This window comes from Numida meleagris, chromosome 2 (assembly GCF_002078875.1).
Source record: "Numida meleagris isolate 19003 breed g44 Domestic line chromosome 2, NumMel1.0, whole genome shotgun sequence".
In the NCBI taxonomy this organism is placed as follows: domain Eukaryota; kingdom Metazoa; phylum Chordata; class Aves; order Galliformes; family Numididae; genus Numida; species Numida meleagris.
Window position 1 is genome coordinate 33,756,260 of NC_034410.1, and position 24,241 is coordinate 33,780,500.

The 24,241-nt window shown below is 41.4% G+C and overlaps 2 protein-coding genes across 6 annotated transcripts in view; one reads left to right on the top strand and one right to left on the bottom strand.

Annotated features, from left to right (window-relative positions):
* The window catches only part of WIPF3 (WAS/WASL interacting protein family member 3), a 38,799-nt gene extending 22,381 nt beyond the window's left edge, over nt 1-16,418 (top strand). For both annotated transcript variants that reach the window (XM_021388513.1, XM_021388514.1), the window contains 6 exons: nt 8,596-8,728; nt 9,803-9,931; nt 11,215-11,940; nt 12,944-13,090; nt 13,735-13,836; nt 14,306-16,418. In XM_021388513.1, the coding sequence (XP_021244188.1) occupies nt 8,596-8,728; nt 9,803-9,931; nt 11,215-11,940; nt 12,944-13,090; nt 13,735-13,836; nt 14,306-14,346 (1,278 nt within the window). In that variant the 3' untranslated portion in view covers nt 14,347-16,418. The remainder of the gene's footprint in view (nt 1-8,595; nt 8,729-9,802; nt 9,932-11,214; nt 11,941-12,943; nt 13,091-13,734; nt 13,837-14,305) is intronic.
* SCRN1 (secernin 1) overlaps nt 18,219-24,241 on the bottom strand; it is a 36,009-nt gene continuing 29,986 nt past the window's right edge. For all 4 annotated transcript variants that reach the window (XM_021388516.1, XM_021388517.1, XM_021388515.1 and 1 more), the window contains 3 exons: nt 20,837-21,017; nt 19,230-19,389; nt 18,219-18,960 (listed from right to left, as the gene is read on the bottom strand). In XM_021388516.1, the coding sequence (XP_021244191.1) occupies nt 19,231-19,389; nt 20,837-21,017 (340 nt within the window). In that variant the 3' untranslated portion in view covers nt 18,219-18,960; nt 19,230. The remainder of the gene's footprint in view (nt 18,961-19,229; nt 19,390-20,836; nt 21,018-24,241) is intronic.

The window sequence follows — 24,241 nt, forward strand, 5'->3', positions numbered from 1 at the left end:
GGCAATTACATTGCTGTCTATGTGTGGTTTCTTTGATTTTATTTTCAGAGAATGGAAAATGGGGGATTGCATAGCTGTGATGTCTCAAGGTGGTGCTGCTGTAGCCTTCTGCACTTGTAGGCAACGAATACAGAACCGATCTGTAGGAACCATGGAAGATGAGGAAGACACAAAGAAAGCAAAAGTACTAGACTGGCATTGCTCTTTGTATTTCATCTGGACAGGAACACACACTGCATATGTTCATGTGTGCTAATTTTCTTGATTGCTTTCCTTGAGATCTCTTTGGTCACTGCTTTTGCAGTGAGCTCTGTTCTGGAGTACATTTCATAATGCTGTGTGTCAGATGTGCTGTCTGAATGCAGTGGAGAGCATTTAAGTTTATTCTTGCTTTGACTGTCCGTTTTTCACCTGGTTGATTTGTGTACCACTTTCTTGTATTTAATGGCTAAAAGTATGAAAACTGCAGCATGTCACTGAGGCACCATAAGTGGCTGTGAATGGTTGAGCCCCGGTAGTAGAAGCTGCAGAGAGCTAAGGGTTAATTTACCGTTCTTCTCACAAGGTGTTATTGCCCTGAGAAATTACTAGTTCATCTGTAGTATACGCAATAGATGCATGTTAAATTCCATCTGTCAATTCATGCTACGCTTGTAGCTTCTCAATTAAAATGGAACCCAGAATTATAGCAATACCTGTGCTGGAATGTGGCATTGCAAGTAATTTTAGTTTCTCAATATTGTTCCATTTTGGGCTGACTCTAATTTTGTATTGATGCTAAAAGACATACCCAGGTAGTTGGGTCAGATGGACAGAGTAGCATTCTTAAGCAAAGAAAGATCAAGTTCTGATACGTGTAGCTTGCCACATCTTGTTGAATATTTTGTTATCACCACTCAGAATAGCCCTTGTCATTCTGGAGATCCCTTTGTGGTAGAGCAGGTGGTGTCACCAACTCCCACTGCGGTATTTTCAACCTTGTGCTGTGTGACATTTTTGTTGTAGTGACAGGACTAAGGGTTTTCTTGTTCATATAAGAATTTTCACTTTTTTTTTTTTTTTTTAACTTATGCAGTGGAAAACTTGAGAATTTGAATCCCAAAAATTTCAGCATCAGAAGGTGAATTTCTGAAGCCAGTCCCAGCGTATTTTTGATATCTGACTCGTGATCTTTGTGCGCTGCTGGGAAAACACTTCAATGGTAATTTGGTTTTGCAGTGCCTCCGTTTTGATGACTTATGTTCCTGGATATTTTATTTTAGTGAAAGAATGGGCAGAATTTGTGTTCAAAGCGTGGGTGTCAAGAAGTTAAATACGTGAAAGCTGAATGGCTCAGCAGGTATAAATCGTCATATTGATTTTGCTGCCTTTTTGCATTCAGGTACAAAATTTAGCAACCCACACAGGAAAACGTTAAGTACTCCGTTGTTAATAAACCCACCGTTCTGTTCATAGCAGGATCAATCTAACTCTTCAGTATGCAAAATTTGTCATTGTCTGATGAAGTGGCACTGACATAAAGCGACGAGGGTTTCTGTGAGGCACGGTGGCTTTGATTGCAGGTGGCCATTGAAATGAACACTGCAATAGAGACGTAGGAGAGGGTAACTCCCGCTGTGCTGTATTTTATCTTTTGTTCCCTGCCATTGTGTCTGCCGGCACATTTGCATCTAGTGGTACCTTGCAAGCAGGTAGGATGCTAGCGCAGAACACAGGGCTTCGCTAATGGAACACCTCGTTTCTGAGATCTGTCAATGCCAGGATTAGGCTGTGGCTAAAACACTGGAACTGGTCTCTGACAACTTCTGCACCGTGCTTCCCTTGCTTGAATTTGGGGAATGAGTGTGGTGTAGACACAGCCTATCTAAGCACACACATTGCTCGATGACCTTTTCAACCCTGCAGATTCAGATTGCAGAGCTTTGTGTGATGAATGTCAAGATCAAGGTTAATCGTTATTTAGCTGGGTGTAGATGGAATCACGAAACCCTGCTCTTGTCATTCTCTTGAAACAATGACTTGATTTGCTGCCAGGAAGCGGTTTGGCCAGTTTGTCCTGTGGGTTCCCTCGGAAATACTGTGGGCTGGATCATGACCCCTCACACTGTGTGTGCTTGGAGCTCAGCTTGCTATAAGTGTGTGAGATCGCCGTGTTTACACAGGTAGACTAAGTGCCAAGAATTAATTGGTTTCATGCTATGCTGCAGAGCAGGAGTATAAGGAGTAGCTCTGACCTTGCCATTGAGAGTATAAGGGGAACTTGCCCAGTGGTGAGGTTTCCCTCATTGAGAAGCTTTAAATCAGAAACTCTGTTGTGAATGGACAAACCAAAATTTGCACGTACTGGATCTCACAAACTTCTCTGTAAGTCAACACTCTAGAATACCTAGAATACAAGAAGTTTTATGTTTTGTTGCTGAGAATTGTTGGATTCTCCCTCAGGCTGGAAGAGGGGGTTGCTTTGTTTATTTTATTTTACATTTGATGATGCATGAGTAAAACCACACCTGATGCACAGTTAAAACAAGCACAAGAAGGGTGACAGCATTTTTCTCTACCACACTTCTGTTTGCGACTTGTTGGAAAAGGGGTTCATTATTTTAATAAGCTCCTGGTTTTTGTTGCAGTTCTGTTTCCCAGCATGTTCCTGAGGGAGACCTCAGCTGCCCATCAGAGAACACTCTGTAAAAGCAATGCTCCTGCCTGCTGGGCAAACTGCTGCTGCTGCTACAAATTTAAAATCGTGAATTCCTGGCATAATCCTAATCTGGTAACAGTAGATTGATTTTGAGGGAAACAGGTTCCTCTGGTGTTTCAGGTTATGTACTACTGAAGTATAGGTGAGTTTCATAATTCTATGCTATGCCAAAGAGGGGGAAGGCTCACGCTGAGATTTCTGGTCATCGTCAGTCTTCCATCTTGTTCCAAAACAACCTGATTCTTTCAATGCAAATTATAGTATTGTGGTTTGTTCAAACATTCTGGCATCTTACTGCAAATATTTTTCTCTTACAGTTCTGTATTGGAAAAGGATGCAGTCATTTAAAAGTTGGATTAATTTAAATACCTACGTCCTGATTCTCATGGGGATCTCCCTGTGCGACGTTCTGATAAATATATACTTAGTGATCAGCAGCTGGTGGCTGAGGGGAAGGAAGTTACAGAGTAAGCTGCTCACAGGCAGGTCTCCCTTGTTCCTGTCTCACTCTTTTCCATCACTAGTGTTCCCAAAAGGGTACTTCAGCAGATTATTGCACTTTTGCTGTGAGCTCACACCATGTCTCTGCCTTTTGCAATTGCTGTGAGCACCTGCTTTGTGCCTGGCTTTCTGTCAACAGCAGCTGTAGAGCTGACTAGGGATGCAGTCATCCCGTCTCTCTCTGCTCATCTGCATGTAGAGCCTCGTGGTGCCATATAGGCAGTGAGAACACCAGTGTTCCTTCTTCAGAGGAATCAACGCGCCCAAAAATGCTGTCTGTTCTGCTTGATATTCCTGTCCCTAGCATTGTGCATAAACAGTGTACACAGCTAGCTTCACCTTTGTTGGCATCCTTCCTGAACAGTCTATATCATCCACACTAGGATTCCAGTCATTGTGGATATAGGAACAATATTTGTGCTTTTTTGTTGTTGTATCTCTGGTTGTTCAGACACTTCCCCAAGGCTTCATAGGTTCCTTGAATTCTGGTTTCAATGTCCCAGTTACTTGGCAGTGCTCACACTCAGTTCCTTCACGCAGATTGGCACTGTGCATCCCTGGCTGCATTGCCTGCACACCTGGAACTGGATTTGACCCCATCTGCTGCTCGGCACTACTGCTGTTAGCTGTGCATTGCTGTAGCCGTAGCCTTACTTCTTCTTTCACATTTCCAGGTTTTCTCTGTGAATCGCGTCTGGTTGGGTGCTGAGGAGGCCAGCTCTGGCCCTGCGTTCCTTAATATGTCTTTGTGATCAGACATCCCCTATCCTAGAGCTTTCTGTTCATCACTGCAGCACATTTTTCCTTCCTCACAAGGCAAAAGAGAGATGTTACGTGCTGCCTGGGGGAAGATTCCTTGCCTTAGCCCATGTCTGGGCAGGTTCTGCTGGGAATAGTGTAGAAAAATAATAGAAAGGCAAGGATTTGCTAAGAGTTGTCCTCAAGCTCTTCGTTTACTGAAATATACGCATGCCTCCTGCCACTGTCTGTGTTTGATCTCTGCAACAAATTTTATTTTGTCGAGGGAAAAATTGGGCATGGGAGAGAGTAAGAAAGATTGACACCAGATTCACAGAAATAAATGAAATTGTCGGCAAACGAGAGAGCTGTCTTTCTGCCCATAATGGAATACTGCGTGTCAAATTGATTGATTGAGTTTTAATTTTGTTGCCGTGCATCTTACCAAATAGATATTGTTAAGGATAGGCTAAATAGATTTTGACTTTCTTTAAAATCTAATTCAGGTAAATAAATACATTTTCTACACAGCTCTCCTTAGCGTATTTCCTATAGAAAGTGACCGGGAAAGGGAATGTACTGTGATGATGCCATTCATTACATGTTATGAGTACGGATACAAAATATTATAAATTCTCTGAAGTAAAAGAGAATGCAGTGTCTTTGGATGGAATTGTCCTTTATTTTATCTCACTCGTGGCTCCTACCCCCTGCTGAAATGGAGCACGGGATCCTTTTTTCCCCATCAGGTGATGGGTTAATTCTGAAACAAAGGCCTGTGGCTGCCCGGCTGCTGGATTTGCAGAAGGCTGGAGGTACGTTTGTGCTTCAGCTGTCACGTTTATGAAGATCGACACTATCCCAAATTACTTTTCAAATTCAATAAGGAAGACATTTGAACATCAGCATAAATATAACCCCATTTATGGGACAATTTATGCATCCACTGTGACCTGAACTACCTGTCCAGAGGAATTCTCCTCTTCTGGGTGCAGGGCTGCTCTTTAACATCTGAAAGGTAGTAATTAGCATGTCCTTGTAATTAGTACTACGGTGAACTTTTCCAAATGCCTGGTGCCTTCTTCATTTACATCATTTTAGTATCTCAGCACATATACCTCTTAAATATTTTAAGTGTCGTAGGAGCCCAGAGGGTAGGTCAGTGTTTCCATTCAGCTTGCAAGATATAAAGTGACTTTCCGAGGATGGAAAAAAAAAAAATTTTTTTTTTTTAAAGCCCAATGGCTTGTGCTTCACAAAAAGCTCTCTGCCACAGAGGGACAGCCTTAATCTGAAAACCAAGACAGAAATAATCTGCTCTTGTCCTCAGATGTTTGCTTCAACGAATTGTCACTCTGTAATTGCCTGCTTTCAAATATAGGTTGCCTATGTTTTACATGAAATCACAAAATGCCTGTCTCTGCTGGGTTAACAGATCCTTAGCAGTCACCATTCTTTCCCTGCAAAGCTTTGTATGTTCTGCAGGCAGATCACCCCTCAAGCTGCTTCATGGCTAAGCAACCAGGCTAAGCTCCTTAAATCTGAACGTTTGCTTTCTGAATGCCAATTTGGTTCTCTTCTGGCATCCCTAGCAGTGGGTAACGTCACATTTGATGGCATTTTCCTGTTTACAAGTGCTTTGGTGACCTGTCACATAGCCCAAACTTTTGTAGAATCACAGAACCATGGCATGGTTTGGGTTGGAAGGGGCTTTAAAGCCTGTCTAGTTCCAGCCCCCTGCAATGGGCAGGGCTGCCACACACCAGCTCAGGCTGCCCAGGGCCCTTCCATCATGGCCTTGAGTGCCTCCAGGGATGGGGACCTATATTGATCCTATACCTTCCAGAGAGCCTGATTTAGGACACTGAAGACAAAAGTAGTGGAGTTTGAGATGAAGAGGGAGTACTTCTGTTATGTTCAGACTATTTGCATGTATGGTTTGTTCCATTCTGTTTCAAAGTACATATTGAATACGCCTTTGCTTGTGTTTGAATTAGTAGCAGAATAACACAGTGGTTATTAAAACAATGAGAACCCACCATTCCCTTACTGATTCATGTAAATAAAGCATGGAATCTAATTTCAATCTGCCTGTTACCTCAGGCAGCTCTAGCATCTAATAAAAAAAATGATCTTTGCCATTTCTGCTTCCCTTTTGATTTTCATTGAAAGACTGAGGTGTTTCTGTAAATAAATAAATAAATAAATAAAAAGTGGGAGTGCCCTTCAGTGAGGGGAAAAAGAAGCAGTCTGAGACTTACGTCCTTTGTCTTGCAGCTGTTTTCCCTCAGTGACTCAAAATATGTTTGTCTTCCCGCTTAATTATTTCTATTTCACGTGCTCAGACTTGAGGTTTAACACTGATAAGAGTTCCTCTTGTTAGTGGTGAAAATATGAATTTGCAAGGACAGGGCAGTGTGTGGGTGGGTGAGGTCCATGGTGAAATGCTTCTTGACAAGAACTGTGGCAGCCCTTGAAAGAGTAGGTTGCAAACAAGGAGTCCGCAGGAGCTCTGACCGGGTTGCAGGCAGGCAACATTACACCCAGAGCATCCCGACTTTGTGATGGAAAAAGAGAATCCATATCAAGCTACTCAGCAGCTCATCAGCCACCCAGGCTGGCCGTGGTATCTCTTACTGGAGGAGGCTGAGGAAACAACTGGGGCCTGGCATGAAGTGGGACCTGAAGGAAGGGGATTGTCTTCTGGGCCTCCAGCATAGCGTTCCTTTCTTGTGCTATAAATTGTGAACAAATTGCTATCTCCTCCCTCTTAAAGTGAAATCAACTGTTGGGTCACTTGCAAATATAAGTTGCCACAAGCAGGGCATTTTACTTTCATAGCTGTGTAGAGATCGTGAATTTTTGTATTCCAAGAGTCTACCTGCTGAGAAATGCAGGCTGGGGAGATAGAGAGGGCAGCTGGTAGGGTGTGTGGACACTTGAACCTGGAAATGAAAACAGCTGCTGGAGCTAATTTTAAACATAGCTCCCGATCAGATCCCTTTCAGTCCTAATTGTCACATAACCATAGGGAGGCGTGAAGTTCAAGATACTGCTAAAAAGCTTTGTGGAAAGGGAAGTCGTCCTTGCTCCAGTAATGGTATTTCCATTTTTCACAGTAAGTACTGTCAGCTTTGAGAAAATGTGAGTGGAAAGAGCTTCTGGCTTGTCCAAGGTCTAATGTTGCTTTCGCTGTACATGGAGCATTTCAGGGTGGTCGTAATGGGAGATGAGACTCGCTGCCTTTAAAGCACAGGGGGAAGTAGCACTGTTTCAGTTTGGGAAACTGTGTAAAAGGGTGTGTTTTTTTCATAACATTTTAAAAGAATATATAGTTATGTTATCAGTCACAAGATTGTATAATTCGGAGTTTTTACATCAGATGTCAGGAATGCAGCTGGCATCAGCAGCAATCTGGAGCGCCATCTAGTGGGGCTGTACAAATCTGTCTATTTTTTAAGTTAGTATCGTAACTAGAAATAATGTCATAACAGTGCAAACAAGATTTCATTTAGAATTTCATTTAGAATTAGCAAGTTAGACTATTTACTAACTCAGCAGCTGGTTACGTTTTTTTTTTGAGCTTCTGTTTTGCTTTCAGAATGCTATAATCAAGTTCTGTGTGGTTGGCTTTTTTAAAATATGACAGTATTGTTCTGCTTCATTATGATTATGATGGAAAAATTAGGGGTTATTGTAGAATCATTGAATCACCAAGGTTGGAAAAGACTTCCAAAATCATCTAGTACAACCATCCACCTACCTGCAATACTTCCCACTAAACCATGTCCCTTAGTACGATGTCTAAATGTTTCTAGAACACATTATGAAAACAAAACCTTTGGTAACCTGTGGGAATTTGTAGTAGATGTGGGAACGTTCAGCACATTGCTGCTATGAAGATTTCCCTCTGGTAGACCGCTCTCTTAACCACATGATAGTTTTGGAAATAGCTCTGCTTCAGAAAAGCAAAACCTCCAAAGATTTAAGCAGAACGTGCTTCTTTTTATAGAAGGAAACTTAATGAAAAGAGAATAAAAAATAAAAATATGTTTCATTTTTATTACAGAACTTTAAACTACAACCTGACTTTGAATTTATGGTCCTTGCTTAGTCCAGAAAATTTAATGAAATATAATTGCATTGTTGCAAAGACTACTTGCTTAAACTGCTTAAATTCTCCAATACAGAGAATCTAAATTAGTTAATGGTTAACGATCACATTCAATTATAAGTTCGATATGCAAATAATTGTCTTTTTCCCTGAGGAAATATGAGTAAAACAGAAGGATGTTTGTTCTAAGGAGGCATGTAAAACCTTAGTTACAAAGCATTGTAAATAGAATGAAAAGAGATAAAGACAGTCGGAGCTGCAGTTGTGGGGCAGAGACCCCAAGCAGCCAAGCGAGAGGTCACGTTTCATATAAGCATGCCCTCTAATTTCCTTTCAACAGTATTAACCTCACTGATATTAGATGTGTGTTACATTTGAACTTTCAGGAATCCTGCCTTCCGTACAACTGAATGCTCTTCTGGTTGGCTGAATCCAAAGGCTTTGGAATGACAGCTGCCAGGGATGGTTTATTTCAAATTTTCTGTCACATTTCTGTCTTTTCTAAGCATGCATTTTTATCTGTACCTGCTCGTGTCGTCAACAGGTGAGTTCAGAACTACCCAAATTACAAAAGGATGAGCAGAAAGCTCGAAACGCGCTGTTGGCTGATATCCAGCAGGGAACTCGCTTAAGAAAAGTGACTCAAATCAATGACCGAAGTGCACCACAGATTGAGAGTAAGTTCCTGCGGGAGGGCTCTGGGTGAGCTCTGCAGAAGCCACATTTGTGGCGCTGGGCAGTTGGGCAGTTCTCCAACCGAGGGGTGGGTTTGGAGTTCATCTAAGGACGACATCTTTAGGATGTGGAAGGGGAGAGCTTAATTTTCTAAACGTACATCTTGTCCTGAGATCAACAGCTATTAATACTTCATAATAAGGCTGAACCTGGGTATCACCTTAACAGGCATTCCTCATTCCAAAAAAAAAAAAAAAACAACCAAAAAAACAATGAAGTCAGGAATGATGAAACCCATGAGAGTTTCATTTTAAAATAATTGTTTAAACAGGAATTACTGCCTCCAGCAGAAGAGTTGTTCTTTACTAGATGAAAAGAACAAAAGATGCAAAAAAAATCTGCATGCATGAACTTAATTCCTTTGAAACAGGAATGTTTACCTTCTTAAACTCTTTTAGCTGAAAACACATGCCTGATCATCATTTAAGATTGGAGAAAAGGCTGGTAACAAGTTACAGCAGTTGCCGGAGCCCTTTCTTTTTAGTGTTTGTCCTCACCTGAACCCTTTTCCAGGCATCTTCTAATGGTGGAACCCTGTTGTTGTTTAGTTGTTTTATTTACTGTTAGTTTCTTGTCTTACCTTAGTGTGGTAATGCTAAAATAAAGTACCTTGGGAATAGTGGGGGGGAAAAGGCAAGACACAAGGATAATGTTATAAAGATCTTGATGTGCTTGATCAGCCAAACTCTATGTCACCCCTGACAGGTTCGTTGGAGAATCTCCGACAAGGAGATTACATAAATATTGTGATCTGAAGATCTTTGTATGTAGTCGAAAACAACTTCTTGCTGGTGCTGTCATTGACATGAGATTAAAAAGCACCAGAGGGCGCAGTGCTTCAAGATACCGGTCAGAAGAATGGTAATTTACTGTATGAACGGTAACTGTCCTTAATGAGTCAGCTGAACGAGGAGGAAGTCTGCTCTTGGCTGTGTTTATTGGTGCTCAGTCTTAGCAGCCTGACAGCCTGGATGAAATGGCTTTCTCTTATGCTTTTTCTTTTCTTCCTATAACAGAACCCAAAGGAACTAACAGAGATGGAGTTAGCCCAGCCGTTAATAAGGGTGGCTCTCAGCAGCCCCTGGGAGGCTTATTTGCTGGTGGCTTTCCCGTTCTCAGACCAGCAGGCCAGAGAGACGTGCCAGGTGAGGGCTTCATTTGCATGGAAGAACAGCAGGGGGGAACTGCAATTCTAGCACACTGGATAAGACATTGAGTAGACTTTGCAGAATTTTACATGGGTGTTTTTTATATTAGCTTAATGTGAACTTGTAATTGTGCTTCAGATAACCTCAGATTTCAGTACTCTGTTTATCACCTTCAGCACAAATGGCAAAAAAGTCACTCTTCCTTCCCTCCATTACTGTGTATTTCTATGGTGTTACAGGTTTGTATGTAACTTCAGAGTTTATTTTTTAAGACTTATGCCAGCTGGGTTATATAATGGACAGTTCTGATCCAGCAAGGTAATTTACTGACCTGAAAAAGGAAGGTAGTCGACACCTCACAAGGATAGGTGCAAGGGATGAGTGGGAGCCCTATTGCCGCTAGTGCTGCTGGGCAGCTGGTGCCTGCTCGGGCAGGACAGAGCAGAGGGCATTTGCAGGGAAAGACAGAACTTGTCTGCACCTGCAGCTGTTTATTTTTCTGTAAGACAAGCTCAAGATGCTCAGCACAGCTTGTGATGGGGCTTCCTCACAAAGCTTCAGTAGCTACTTCGAGTTATTCTTAAACTAGGACCATGCTTCTCAGAATATAGAATGAGATACCTTTTGACCTTTTGCTTTCTGAAAAATCTGGACGTTTACTTAGGCAAATAATGTAAGGTCAAGTGTCTTTGGGCATTTGCTGTTGAAAGGAAAACATTTGAGCCTGCACCTTCTGGAAAGCCTTTGAGGCTCCACTTTTAAAAATCCACAGGGTTGAGAGATTTGTGTAACGTTTGTGTGAATTTTTTAATCATAAGCAAGTACATAACTTTAAGGATGCAGGTGGGTGTGTATCAGTCTGCTTGTGTTCTCTGAGGCCTCTCACCCCAACCCTTGATGCTCCCAAGCTTACGGATCATTCATGTCCGGCTGGCCGTGCCAGGCAGATGAGCCACTATGAAGGACCACCTGCCACCACAGAAAAACAGCTTCTCCTTCAAGTGCTTTGTGTTGTAGAAGCTGAAGAACAGAGAGTTGAGCAGGATCTCTCAGTACGCTGGCATTTGACTACGCAGAGTCTGTAGTGCCCACTGGAACACGTCACCTCCCAGGCCCCTTCCATCATGGAGAACTTGTTGGATATGAGGTGTTTTGAGTGGATTCGTTTAATCACTCAGAGTGACCACTGGGGAGGGAAGATGAATTGTGCTTTTTGCACTGTTTTGTCTGATGACTCAGAACAAAATGCTGGTGTATAAGGTGTGATATCTCTTTTTCAGGTGGGAGGCCTGGGCAGCTTCCTGCAGTCCGGGCAGCGGCTCCCAAGGCCGCAGCCCCACCAAACAGCAATGCAAAGGCGGGCAGCAGCCCCTCAAATCCACCCAACAGCCCCTGGGCAGCTGGCCCACCGGAGCCTCCCAGCACCTCTCGGGCCAGCACCGCACGGCCCAGCCTGCCCGCGCCTCCTCCACCACCTCCGGCTGCCAGCAAACCTTCCCTCACCTTCCCTCCTCCTCCTCCCCTTCCCCCTCCAGCAGAAAGGCCTTCCAAGGGGGTATCCCCCAACTCTGCTCCTCCGCCCCCGCTCCCTCCCCAGGCCGACAAGCCCACCAAGTTACCAGTAGGTGCTTCACACCTGCCGCCTCCTCCTCCTCCCTTACCTCCCTGTGGATTTCCAGCCAGGACAACTGATTTCTCCTCTGCTGCTTCCTCTCCATCAGAAGCAAGGGATTATCCACTTCCCACACCACCGCCGCCACCTCCTCCTCCACTCCCCACATTTCCCCCAGCCTCAAACAGGCTCTCCTTCCCACCTCCCCCAGCCTTCAACAGTGCTGTGAGCGGTGGTGACGTGCCCCCACCACTGCCCCCCAAGTCTCCCCACTTGCTGTCCCATCTGCATAAGCCCAGTAATATTCAGTCGCTCCCTCTCCCTCCCACCCCACCCCTTCCTCAGCCAGCAACAGTGGTGGAGACCAGGAAGAAGAGACCAGGCCGAGGCCCAGGTGAGAGCGGTGTTTGTTTGAAGTAAGGTTTTCTACTTCTGTTGGCCAGCAGGGAAGTGGCATTGATGGCTAGAGAGCTCACAGGGGTGGGGATACAGTATACACAAAAACAGGATGTAGTCCATAATGTGGGAGGAATGTAATTAGCACAGCGTATAATGAGCATGCTGGACCTTGGGCTCTTCTGACAGTAACATCTGCCTGATGTGCAGTTACTCAAATTCCAGACTGCTTTTAACATCCCTCTTCTGATGTAATTGTGCAGTCTGGAGCTATATTGAAAACAGTTGGGAAACTTTACAGGAAAGAGTAGGATAAATATGGTATAGCTGCAGCCACAGATGTGTGAAGGCAAATATGGATGTAGTCCTCTGTTTTCAACAAAGAGGAGTGGCCAGTGGCTCTACTACTACCAGGTGGTAGAGCGTGAGGCTGCTCTGAGTACTTGGGTAGTGAGGATATGTTTTCCTGAGCAGATGATAGGAGGAACTTTTTTCAGACATGATATAATGAGGATAATAAAAAATGAGTCTAGATCAGTGTGGGTTTGAGAAATGGAGGCAGCTACTTAATAAAGAACATTGGAAGAGAATGTTCTGTACTCTGTATCTCAGCAGCCACATGTCAAGAGAAAGCTTACTGGCTCCCTGTGACAGCCATGGGAAAGGTTCTCAGTACAGTAGATCAGCTGCTTTGTGACAGTGATTAATGCTGCTTGGGAACTGTGTGATGAGCAATTATTTTATCAAGATGCCTTTCTTGTGGTCATTCAACTTTTGAGGTTTCCATTTTGGTTATCTAGGGGCTAAATTGGAGGCCTCAGGCTCCCTCTCTCTTGCAGAGTCTGTCCAGAAGATGTATGAGGTCACCTACAAGAGCTGGATATGTTTGCCCCAGATATCGCGCTCCTTTTTATAACTCCCTCCACTTCTGTGCAGAGCTTATTGTCAGTGTCTTTAATTCATGATGATCTTTATGTGCTGGTCTGCTTCCTCTTTCTCAGGAGCTGGTGCTGGGAAGCTAGCCACTCCTCCACAGCCTCCAGCCAGATCACCGACGACTGAACTCACAAGCAAGTCTGCAGCCTCAGCCTGGGCAACAGTTCACGAGCCCTATCCTCCACTCAAAAATGGAAATATGCATATTATTGGTAATGTCCTCTAAATCAGCTTTAGTTGAAGACTTCAGTACGAGAGCCTTTGTGTCTCAGACTTTAAAAACTCATTCACGTCTTTCTCACGATAACAGCGTAGGAGTATAACTAGACCAACAGAAATTTTTTTTGCAGAGAGAAAATGAAGGTTTTTTTCACAAAGGTTTTGAGCAATTCAACAGACAAACTCAGGAACTACCTGCAAAATTATTTAAGATTCTGAAAATTTGCTGTATTGTGCTTGCTTACATTACTATTCTTTAAAACAGTTCTCAGACATTTTGTAGCTTCAATCCTATGCAGCAAAGCCTGCTAAACGCTACTTTTGTGGTCTGATGAATTGGCCATTCATTCTTGCTAAATTGCTTGAAAACCACTAAGGAATACATCTGTTACCACAATATCATCAGTGCAGAAAACTGGAACGGCTGCCAGAAGCTTAAGTTCAGTTACTAGCAGTGTTTGCAACTAAGCCAGAAAATTTGTACGGCTCACAAACTGGCTCAAGACTGCTTATTTAGAGTAAGCCATTATCTATTCCAGGGAAAACTAGTCTGCATCTTTCCTTGACGTTAATAGTGGCAATTTATTTTTTTTAATCTCTAACAGTAACTAATGTTTGTTTCCCTGAAACTTCCCAGATGACTTTGAATCTAAATTTACTTTCCATTCTGTGGAGGATTTCCCCCCACCTGATGAATTCAAGCCATTTCAGAAAATATATCCCAGCAAGATAGCTAGAGGTAAGTGTGTAAACGTGGGAATGTCATACAGTTATCCAGTAGCATTATATACATTGAGAGAAAATAAAGAACAGAAACCAGCAGTACTGTGAACAGCTGGGCTGTAAGCATAGGAGGGATAGGACTGAGATTTGTTACAGTAGTAGCAGAAACCAAAGATACAATGAAAAGCACTTAATTACTGTAAAGACTTAGTAGCAAAAAATAAAATGATGTGGCTAGACATGCAGTTTGTGTTCTTCAGACTGTTGAATTTGTAGAGCATATAGCAATTAAGTCTGTCTAAATCACCATCTGTATATAAGACTTTTTGCAACTGAAGGGCTACAGCGTGTGAGCAATATGCATCTGTCTAACAGTAGGTGATAAACACAACTTTGGTTGTTTAAACTGATAGAACTACATCCAAAATACATTCCCAAAATATGTTTCTATCTCCTCTGAATTAACCTGTCCTACGTATTTACAGATCCCTCTAAAAATCCACCATTAAGAACACACGTGAGATGAGAAGAATCTTCTGATGCTTTCTGGACTGCTATTAAAAAATGGAGAACATCAAGATGATAACGTATGAAACTGAAGGGTCCCCATTACAGTGACAGAAATTACATTTGAATCACAAGTGCTGCAATGTTAACATTTTTATAAGTCAGAAGAGAGATGTAAATGATACTTTTGGAAGTACCTTGTGGTTAGCATGGGCTTTTAAATACTGTATATATGTGGATATTTTTTAAACAAAGAAGCATAAAATTTAAAATCTTTGTAGTGTTCAAACAATTCTTATCATGCTGATATGTTACCTCGAAGAATACTTTTTGCATGAGGTGCCTGGAGTTCATTTTTCTGCTTCCATTTTCAAATATTTTAGTAATCCTTCAGTTATTATTCAGTCTTTTTTTTCAGTAAGCTATCAAAAACTAACATGACATCTTTAGTCTCTTTGTATGCTTCTTCACTTCTTCTTGTTCTACTTGTGCTCAGATGATTGCAACAGAGTGGCACTTTGAAGAACAGACAGGCCCATAAACTTCATCGAGCATGAAGAAGGAGGAGATAAGGGGTTGTGGCTGCTGTTGAGCTACTTCCTATTGATTACAGATCCTTATAGGATAGCAAACATGTCTGAAGAAACCCAGCTGGCTAGGGTGGCCATAGACCTGACAAAGATGACGAAACTTTTCCAAAATGGTTAAAGAAAGAGGAAGTTTTTCTACTGTAAGCAAAAATGGTGTGTGTGAATGCACATACCATCAAGTGAGTATGAAAGGGCATATGATGTCCTGCCTTTCCTCCTGGAAAGTGGATATTATTAACCATTTGTTTGACAAATTCTCTTTACCCAGCATTTAAGAGGCCTTTAAATCATTTAAAGTTGCTTGTATTGTAAACAGGCAACTAGAACTCCTATTGTTAGCCCCTAGCAGCAGTGAGGATGCATTGTCCAAAATCCACCATACAGAATAAGGAGTCCCTGAAGTAGTGATCCCTGTCAAATGAATTGGTTGAAAAAAACAAGGCAGCCAGGGACAAGACTTGAGCTCCTGCTTTTAAGATGCAGCCTGTAGTGAGGTGTTTGTTGGGCTCAATGACGTTCAGATCATGCAATGTCCGCTTCCAGCAAGAATGACACAAATGCAGCATTTCACTGCATTAGGAAGAGCTGCCATCAGCTTGTGGGAGGTGATCCCTCCCCTCTACTCAGCACCATTGAAGGCATGGCTGGAGCGTTGTGCCCAGTGCTGGGCTCCCCTGAACAAAAGAGACATGGACATACTGGAGAGAATCCAGCATAAGGCCACCAAGATGAAGGGACTAGAGCATCTCTTCTGTCTGGAAAAGTCATCTATCTATTCTATCTCTTCTATCAGAAGTCCTCTATCTTTTATCAGGAGTAGTCAACATGGATTCACCAAGGGGTGACCAACGTGATTGGATTCACCAGTTGCTTGACCAACGTGATAGCCTTCTATGGTGTCATGACCGAGTGGGAGGCGAGGGGAGAGCAGTGGATGTTGTCTCCCTTGACTTCAGCAAGCCTTTTGTCTTGCATAGCATGCCCATAGTTAAGCTTAGGAAGTTTGGGACAGACGATTGGACAGTGAAGTGAACTGAGAACCAGCAGACTGGCAGAGCTCAGAGAGTTGTGATCAGCAGCGCAGAGTCTAGATGGAGGCCTGTAACTAGTGGCGTTCCCCAGGTCTTGTTCAACTCTGTGACCAAGTGAGTCCTACTCTGACACACATGCATGCTTACAGTGTGGAGGTGGTGTAAGGGTAAGAAACATTTAAACATCTTGCCTGTAGGACTCCAAAGAAGCATCATTAGTCTTTTTCTAGCTTTTTATGATACCTTGTTCTTCGTGTCAAAAGAAAAAAAAAAATAGCAATGCTTTGACCAATCCTTTCTGTTACCAGTATTATAGTTACTAATAAATATGCATGGATACAGTAATAAGCAGGGGTCAGCACATACACTGCTTCTCAAACAACTGGAAAAGAAGTTTAATAATGTATTAAAGAATATTTTGCTATATTATTAAAAGTTGATGTATTGCTGCTTCTCATCTGTTTTGGAAATCGTGTACAACTCTGCAATAAGTATCTTCATAAATACTTAAAAGCTATTTATAGCTCAAACCACATGCCAGAAAACATCTAATGGAAGACCACTTTTATTCCTGTGTTTCTAAAGCACTCTTAATCATTAATAAAGAAACACCTTACAGAAATTAAACTAAAAAGCCTGCACATATTTTTAAGTGGTGGTGCAGTGTTATTTAATACATATGAAATCCTTGTTGCTCAAGAACTATTAAAGCTTCAGTAATTCCTAGCACTTGGATACAAAGAATCACTCAGGCTAGCATCGCTATGCCCTTGCACTGTTCTAGTCCATAGGTGTGCTCAGGACCACTGGAAGTTCCAGGCCATGGAACTTCTCTGGTTTTCTCAAAGTGATTGTAGCACGTTATTGTAGACAGTTGTTTGTTTGTTTGTAATTCACTACATACCTTGCTTTTGCTTCAGCTGTTAGAAACACTACCTGGATCACTATGCTCAAAACAATTAGTTCTGTCATAAAAAACAATTCCCAAAAAGTACATAATTTCCCACAAGATAATTGCAGATGTGTGTTTCTTCAAAAGGGCCAATATATACCACATTTTTAGCAGGAACACTCACTCTTGCCTCTCTGCTCTCTAGCTGGGACAAGCATTTTATCACTGGACTCCTCTTGTTCACAAATATCCAGCTACTCCTTTCAGGACACAGTGCTCTGCAAGCAACAGCTATAGAAGCAGCTTTGAAGTTCAGCATGGTGGGTGTTAAGTGTATTTTGATAGGGGTATTTTCATTCAAAGCACCCTTTCATTCCACATGTGGATTTCACGGGAAATCCATTTAGCTGAGTAGTAAGCAGATAGGAAAAGCACACTGTTCTTGTATCACCCTCATTCAGCACAATAGTCTCTGGAATGAAGTGTGCTCCTTGCAGTCACTATTCTGGGCAGGAGGAGAGAAGTTAAGTTTTAGGCTTACTTGGCTATTTCTTCGTTCCCCTTTATCCAGTTTTATAATACCAAGGCACAGGAGCTGAAATAAAGGAGAAGATCTAGCCAGGTAGAGCTGTTCCTATGGCAGAGCCTCTCAGAGGAGTACAGTGTGAATAGGAAGATGATTAGGTAGGCCCTAAGAGAAAATGTTTTCATGTTTACGTTCTGTACATGAAAGTCCAATGTTTTCTTTTACAGTTCTCATTTGTTGTATAAGGCAATATCAAGGTAATGAGGCTGATGGAACAAATTCATTTAAAAAAAAATTAAAAGTCTGAGAAGCCAGTATGCCACTACTGCAAATTTCCTAATTTTAGTTTCAATTTTAGGTGTGATGCCTTCTAAGTAGCTTTTATTTCCTCAATACAGAAGTCTGTGGTACATCACTATCCCTTTCCCTGAACAGCGAAGGATTTTAACTCCAAATGCTAACTTCCAGTTATTAAAACCATGGATTTCTTGTCTGTCCCTCCTGTTAGAACAGCTGTCTTAATATGACACAGGAAGCAGTGTTTACTGGTTTAATTCTTAAAGTATTCCCCCCATCTGACTTCCAAAAGAAAATACACAAAAAGCAGGCCTGTCCACAAGACTGCCAAGAAAAGGAAGCACGCTGCAGAACTGCACTTCATATAAAGAAGTGTAAGCCAACCACTTCTAAGCTTAACCAGACCCACCAGTAACTCACTGGTACTTAATGGATTCATCAGCCATGTACACTCATTACTGAGATCACCAGTAACTGTTCAGCAGTACAAAGGCCTGGAGGAAAAATATGATGTATGTCCAGCATCTATTCCCTCAAAATATTCCAAATTTTGAGTTTGTATACAAATACATCCTTTTATTAATTGTCTTAAGAGTCAATAGGGTATGTTCAGATGTCTTCAGCATTCAGCCTGGCTCTGCATTGCAGTATTCAGCACTAGAGCAATAGCCAGGTGCATTACAAACACTCAGGGTAGCAGATGAAGACAAAACTTATCCTGGGGGACATAATTCTGGTCATTTGCACAGGCATAATGTCAGATGCTGAGTCTCTGTAACCAGATCTGCCAAAATGAGACTGGTACAGCAAGGTCAAGAAACAGGACTTACCTTCCTGTCCCCTCAAAACTGGGATTTCAACTCTATTATTCTTTGTATGAATTAGCAAATAGAGAAAAATGCAAGACAGCTTTGCTGCAAGCCTAGACCTGAGCAGCAGAGGAAAAAAAAAACAGATTGCTTTCAATGACAATATGGTAGTTATCCTGATGAAGTTAATCTTTGCTTTAATTTGTTGCCCAACATACATATTTAAACATTCTGTACTAAATTAGCCAGCATGCACACAGTAATTGGACCAGTCAGTGATTTTCTCCTTTCACTATATACATACACAAACAGGAACACCACAAGATTGGACAAAGGAAAGCAATTTGTTAACCAGATATAGCTAGCAAGTAACATTTTTTTCCCTCTAGAAATGTCTTTCCTGCAAATTCACAAGTGTGAAGACTTTCTTTCAAGGCTTGAAGAACTTTGCAGTCTTCCTGTGAAAAGGCTAACAGTAGCCACTGTAGCTGAAACGAGATAAAATTGGTTTAAAATCCATTCCAAGCAACAGTGAAAGTGAGAAAAATGTAAATATAAATGCTTGCACTTTAATACAGGGGAAAGAGACAATTTTGAGACAATGAGATGCACTGAAGTGGAAAGGTAGCTTTGGACCTGATTTTGAAACACTCAACTTCACGTGAAAGAGGATGATCAGAATTGGATCCAACATTTCACATTCACTGACAGCTGGTACCAGAAACTCAGTATCTAAAGAATTAAAGTGTTTGCTTACTTCATTTGAAGAACTTTAGTTCTGTGTCAACACAGTCATAGAAAAGATCTACTACTTCAGCGGGATCCAGAATCTCTGTACGAGTAAGGATATCTTCCATTGCTTCTAAGCCTTGTTTTTCGAGGTCTAACATAATCCTCATCAGTTTCTGGCCCTTATCCTAAAAGTATGAAATAACCAAACCGAATTAACCAGTACACCAGTTCATTAAAGCATTTACCGTTCTCTTCTGTTGCAGAGATCTTTTCAAGTAGTTTTTTGAAAGTCTTTTTAAAATATACACTATTTCTGTTAATAGCTTTTTTGGATGGCTAAAAGGAACAGTGCTGGATACTTGATGCTTTACAAATAATAACCAAGGAACAGTTGTTAAGTTTAAAGCATAGAAGGTAGATGAAGTGAAAGATAGATAGAGGAAAAGGGTATATGGCGTGAGAAAAGTGTAAAGCAACTTCTTGTGCCTGAAAACCAGTGAACAAATCTGTATGAGAAGACTAGAAGCCCTGAGGATTATACAGGTGATGGTACGTGCAAGTTTATCCCTCAGATCATCACCTGCAAGACAATGACTAGGTCTGAAATGAAGCATGATGTTACAGCAGTAGGAGTCTAGATAGCAGGAAAGGCTGCTGGCATCATTCTGGCTCACTTCTCTACAAATTTCGGGGCAGAAAATTCACTCCTGAAGAAGGTGTCATTTTGTTTTATCCAGAAGTTGCTTAAAGTCTCTTATTTATTGATTTATTTTTAATGGAAACATGCGGTCTGTTTTGCTTGCAGCTTTCTAAATTGAATTCCAGAAACAAAAGTGGTTTAGCATGAGTGAGGGTCCCCAGGATTTATACTGCCATTTGTACAGAAAGAACAGTGCACCTAAGCTTTTGGGTTTCACTTGGCCAGTTATTATACCATGGACGTGGCTAGAAGTTCATTTTATTTTTAACTGAACTTTCAGTGCCACACTGTGGAACTTCTTATTTTAATAAAAATATACTAATGTACTCCTTCTAAGTCTTCACTAAATCAGCATCTCACAGAACAGACTGAGATGAATGTTGCGGAAGGCAGCTGTATATTGAGTCAATGTTACCACAGAGGCCACAGCTTTTAACTGAACCATTCCAAGGGATTAAAACCACATCTAGCCAAAACTGCATTTAAATGAAGCTTGTACTAGCAGAGGTTGCCATTGGTTCCTTAATCCCTAATGAGCAGGTCTGAATGCTGTAATGACCTTAGCAAGACTCTGACCTATTGCAAATACGCAGAGCTGACTGCTACAGAGGAAAACTGCAGAAAAGCAAGTCCTCTGTGAAAGTACAGCACGACTATGTGGGTCTTGCACAAACTGCTTGAAATACCAATACCACCGTGACTGGCAGGCCTCGGTGATCCCACTGTTTTCTCCCTCCTCCCCATACGCCTAGACACCACTACACAATACAAAGATAGCTAGTATTTTAAATTCAAACCCAAAGAGTTTCAAGAAAGGATGAGAGTAGAGCATAAAACTTGTGTGGCGCTCTAATTCAAAATAAGTCATCAACAGATAAGTTTAAGGAAATCTCTACAAGGTTATAAAAGATTCTAGGTCCCACGGTTCTTACCTGATCACTCTCGAGGAGAGACCGGGCCCATTCATGTGCCTTGTACAATTCATGCCTGCGATCGGGTTTCTCCTGGAATCGAGGTATCTTTTTAGCAGGATCATCATCGCCAAAAGAAGGGGACTGTACTTTTGGTACTAATTTTACATCATCAACAAAAATAAAAGGCTTAAATACAGACCTGAAAGAAATGAGAATTACTGCTTGCAGCAGTCAGACAGATTTTATGTATATCATTCAAATGTCCACCAAGCACAGCATAGGTAATTCACCTACACCACCCACAAGCTAGCTTAGAGAGTTGGTACTGTCCAAAAGCAAAATAACTATGCTTTAAAAAAAAGCAATGTTTGCCAGCTACTGCAAGACTTCATTCACCAGGTTTACCTATAGCTTTCATAAGTCTCTTCCTTGCCAATTCTGCTGCTACTTTAGAAAAGTAACACTGAGTTGTTGAAAAAATGTCAGCATTCGGCCTCACATCAGCTTTGTCTCCTCCATTCACGCTGCCATCTCTCATGTTCCCCTAGACAGAATTCCATTAAAATCATACATACGCAGTTGTGTGTGATTTGTGTCCATGCGTAGCATGGACAGTTACACAGCTTGCTCAATATCAGAGGACTTGGCATACGACCAGCAGCACTGGTGAATTTTATGTAAGGAGGGAAAAAAAAGACGTGGTTAAGAATATTGTGACTCATCTCAAGCAACCTCAACGCTTAATTTGGATCTGAACTTCAGAGAGAGGAGAAATAAAAGAAATATGATCTTAATTCCTGAGAGTCTGAGAGGAGAAGGTATTCTCATATGCATGGAGAAACTGCCTTCCCTTTAGATGCACATCAAAACAGCATCCTGCATTCCACAGAGAAGCTGCGAGAAGTGCGAGACATTCAAAAATGCCAATAGCGCTGCCTGCATACGCCCAGCAGGTTCATTGCTGCAACGCTATCCATCGCTGCCATGAGGCTGACTCAATACGTACAGTTAAAATAATGCACTTTTTAATGCATTAGAGTATAAAAGAAAGCAAGAAAGGCCTCTAAAGTTTTGTTTGTTTTTTACAGCCAGACTCATTTTTAAAAAAAAAGAAATTCCATCAAAACAATTTGAAGCCTTGCTCCTTTTAATCCCAAGGAATTTGCATCAAGTCAAAGAAAAGCTTTGGAAAGCAAGCTTAAAATTATTTTCTTACACCCTAATGTGAGTTGCATGATGCAAGGTGAGTGGGAAGTGCCTTTGCCATGGATGACTTCTGTAGCACTTGGTAGCACATAATGCTTAACCACTCTTACAAGCACAACTGTCATCTGTTCAAAGACACCATTTTCATTTACTTCTCCCTATAACCTCTTTACCTCAATGCAAGAGGCAAATCTCTGAATAAACTGAAGTGGTATAACTTAATATCTGTGATTCCCAGATGAATTCTGTTTAAAACAGAAGATAAATACATTATTTCTCTAATGATCTCCCCTGCGACTTCCCTTGTATTCTCAGATGCATCCAACTAGAGAAGACATCATTAAAGCAATGGAAAACTTACAATAAAAAAGATACTTGGGAGCATCTTGGGAGAGTTGTATTATCTTCTGTTCTGTTCATTTTTTGATGCCATACAAGGCTAGCCAGAGAACCTCCCTCCCTCTTTGCTGGTTAGGCACTTTGTTCAATTTTACACCCATCTGTTCAAGAGAGGCAACAAACAGCCCACAGACTTCCTGTCTCAACAAGAATCCAGCTGGCTAATAACCACTGGAGCAGTAGCTTCTGAGTCTTTCCTAAAACATATTTACTCCAGAAGCTCTGAATTGAAGCAAGATCCCAAACCTGGCCTTTCAATGCAAGGGTCCATTCAAACTTGCAATGAAATGCAGGTCAGTAACACAGGACAGTCAGACTGCACATGACCGACTACTGATTGTATTTCTGGTTAGTTCATGCTCTTGAAGCATTTGCATATATTATAAATACACAAACATCACGCAGTGTATTTGTTAGAAAGTGTATGTGAAGATTTGCACTGCTTTTTTTAAACACTAACATTCCTAAACACCACTCTAACTATGGGGCACTTACAGCCTAGTGACCAAAAAGTGACTTGAAAAACGGCTGACACCAAAGTGCCGTCTAGTTTTCAGATAACTAAATTTTTGGATTTTTAACCTGATGGCACAAATACACCCTTTTCACAGAGAACTAACTGGCTGGTCTGCAGGTCAGATAGAAACTAAAGGTTTTCCAAGGACATCTATCTACTCCCTCTAGCGGGGGCCTGTCAAAAATAGCTAATTAAAATGTCACATTAATCCAAGAGCATTCTGTACATAGATGTCTGTTTCTTGTGCCAGAGTTTATTTGTATGCTAAGCTTTCATGATTATTTTCTTTCTAAGCATATTACTGCCTTCACGCTGACAAAAGAAGAAAAGTTAAGTACAATTAATTACCCAGAAAATGAGCAAAAAATTCTAACTCAGAATTACCACCTAGGTTATTTTCATTTCAATTCTATGAACAAAACACCTTGAAGTCTGGAAAAACTAATTGCTTTATAAATTACAAATACAATTTAAAATAATTTAGATGCTCATCAATACCTTGAAGAAAATTTAACTTCTTTTATTGGGTCTGTTTAATAATGAAGATGTCACCCTAAAAGGCCTTGCTTCCATTGCATATCCCTCTCTGATGACCAAAGATAGTCCACTAAACAAGCTGAAATATCAATTCACATATAAAGTTATCTACGGACTAACTGGATGGAATGCACCAAAAATCAGCCAGAGTATCTTTTATTTTTCACTGTGTCTACTCAAACTTTCTCAAAATGCAGAAGAGACTTATCAATATATCCCAAAATCTGACCAAAAACCAGAATGAGTAGGTAGTAGATGACGGGCAGGTTGTTTGAGAGGAACTAATTCACTGCAATTCTGCCTTGTCAGAAGGCTGCTTGTGGTTCCTAACAGCTGCTATACACAAATCTTTACTCAACTTCAGCCCCTAAAATCCTACCCTAGAAATCTTCCAATGTGAAATAATCCACAGATCTATTCATAAATAATTTCTTTTGAAACAGAAAGAACAGCCAGAGAAAGAAGTCTCATGCTGCAGTCTGGTATAAGACGTTTCTCTTCATCTTCATAAGGAAGGCTTTAAAATTGAAGAGTCCTCTACAGACTCTGTTAATTGAAGGTTATATAATAATAGCTCATCTTTCAACATTCTCCACAAAAAAAAATCTGTGTCCCTAGAGAGCATTCATCAGCCCCAGTTTTGTGCTGTTCAAGCTGAAATGTAACAGTGTGATATCTTTCCAATCCTGCCTGCCTAGCCTGGAAGTTGCATTAGTTAGCCTCTCTGTTAGAGATGTACAGTGGCGTTCCAGTCATACTCATGT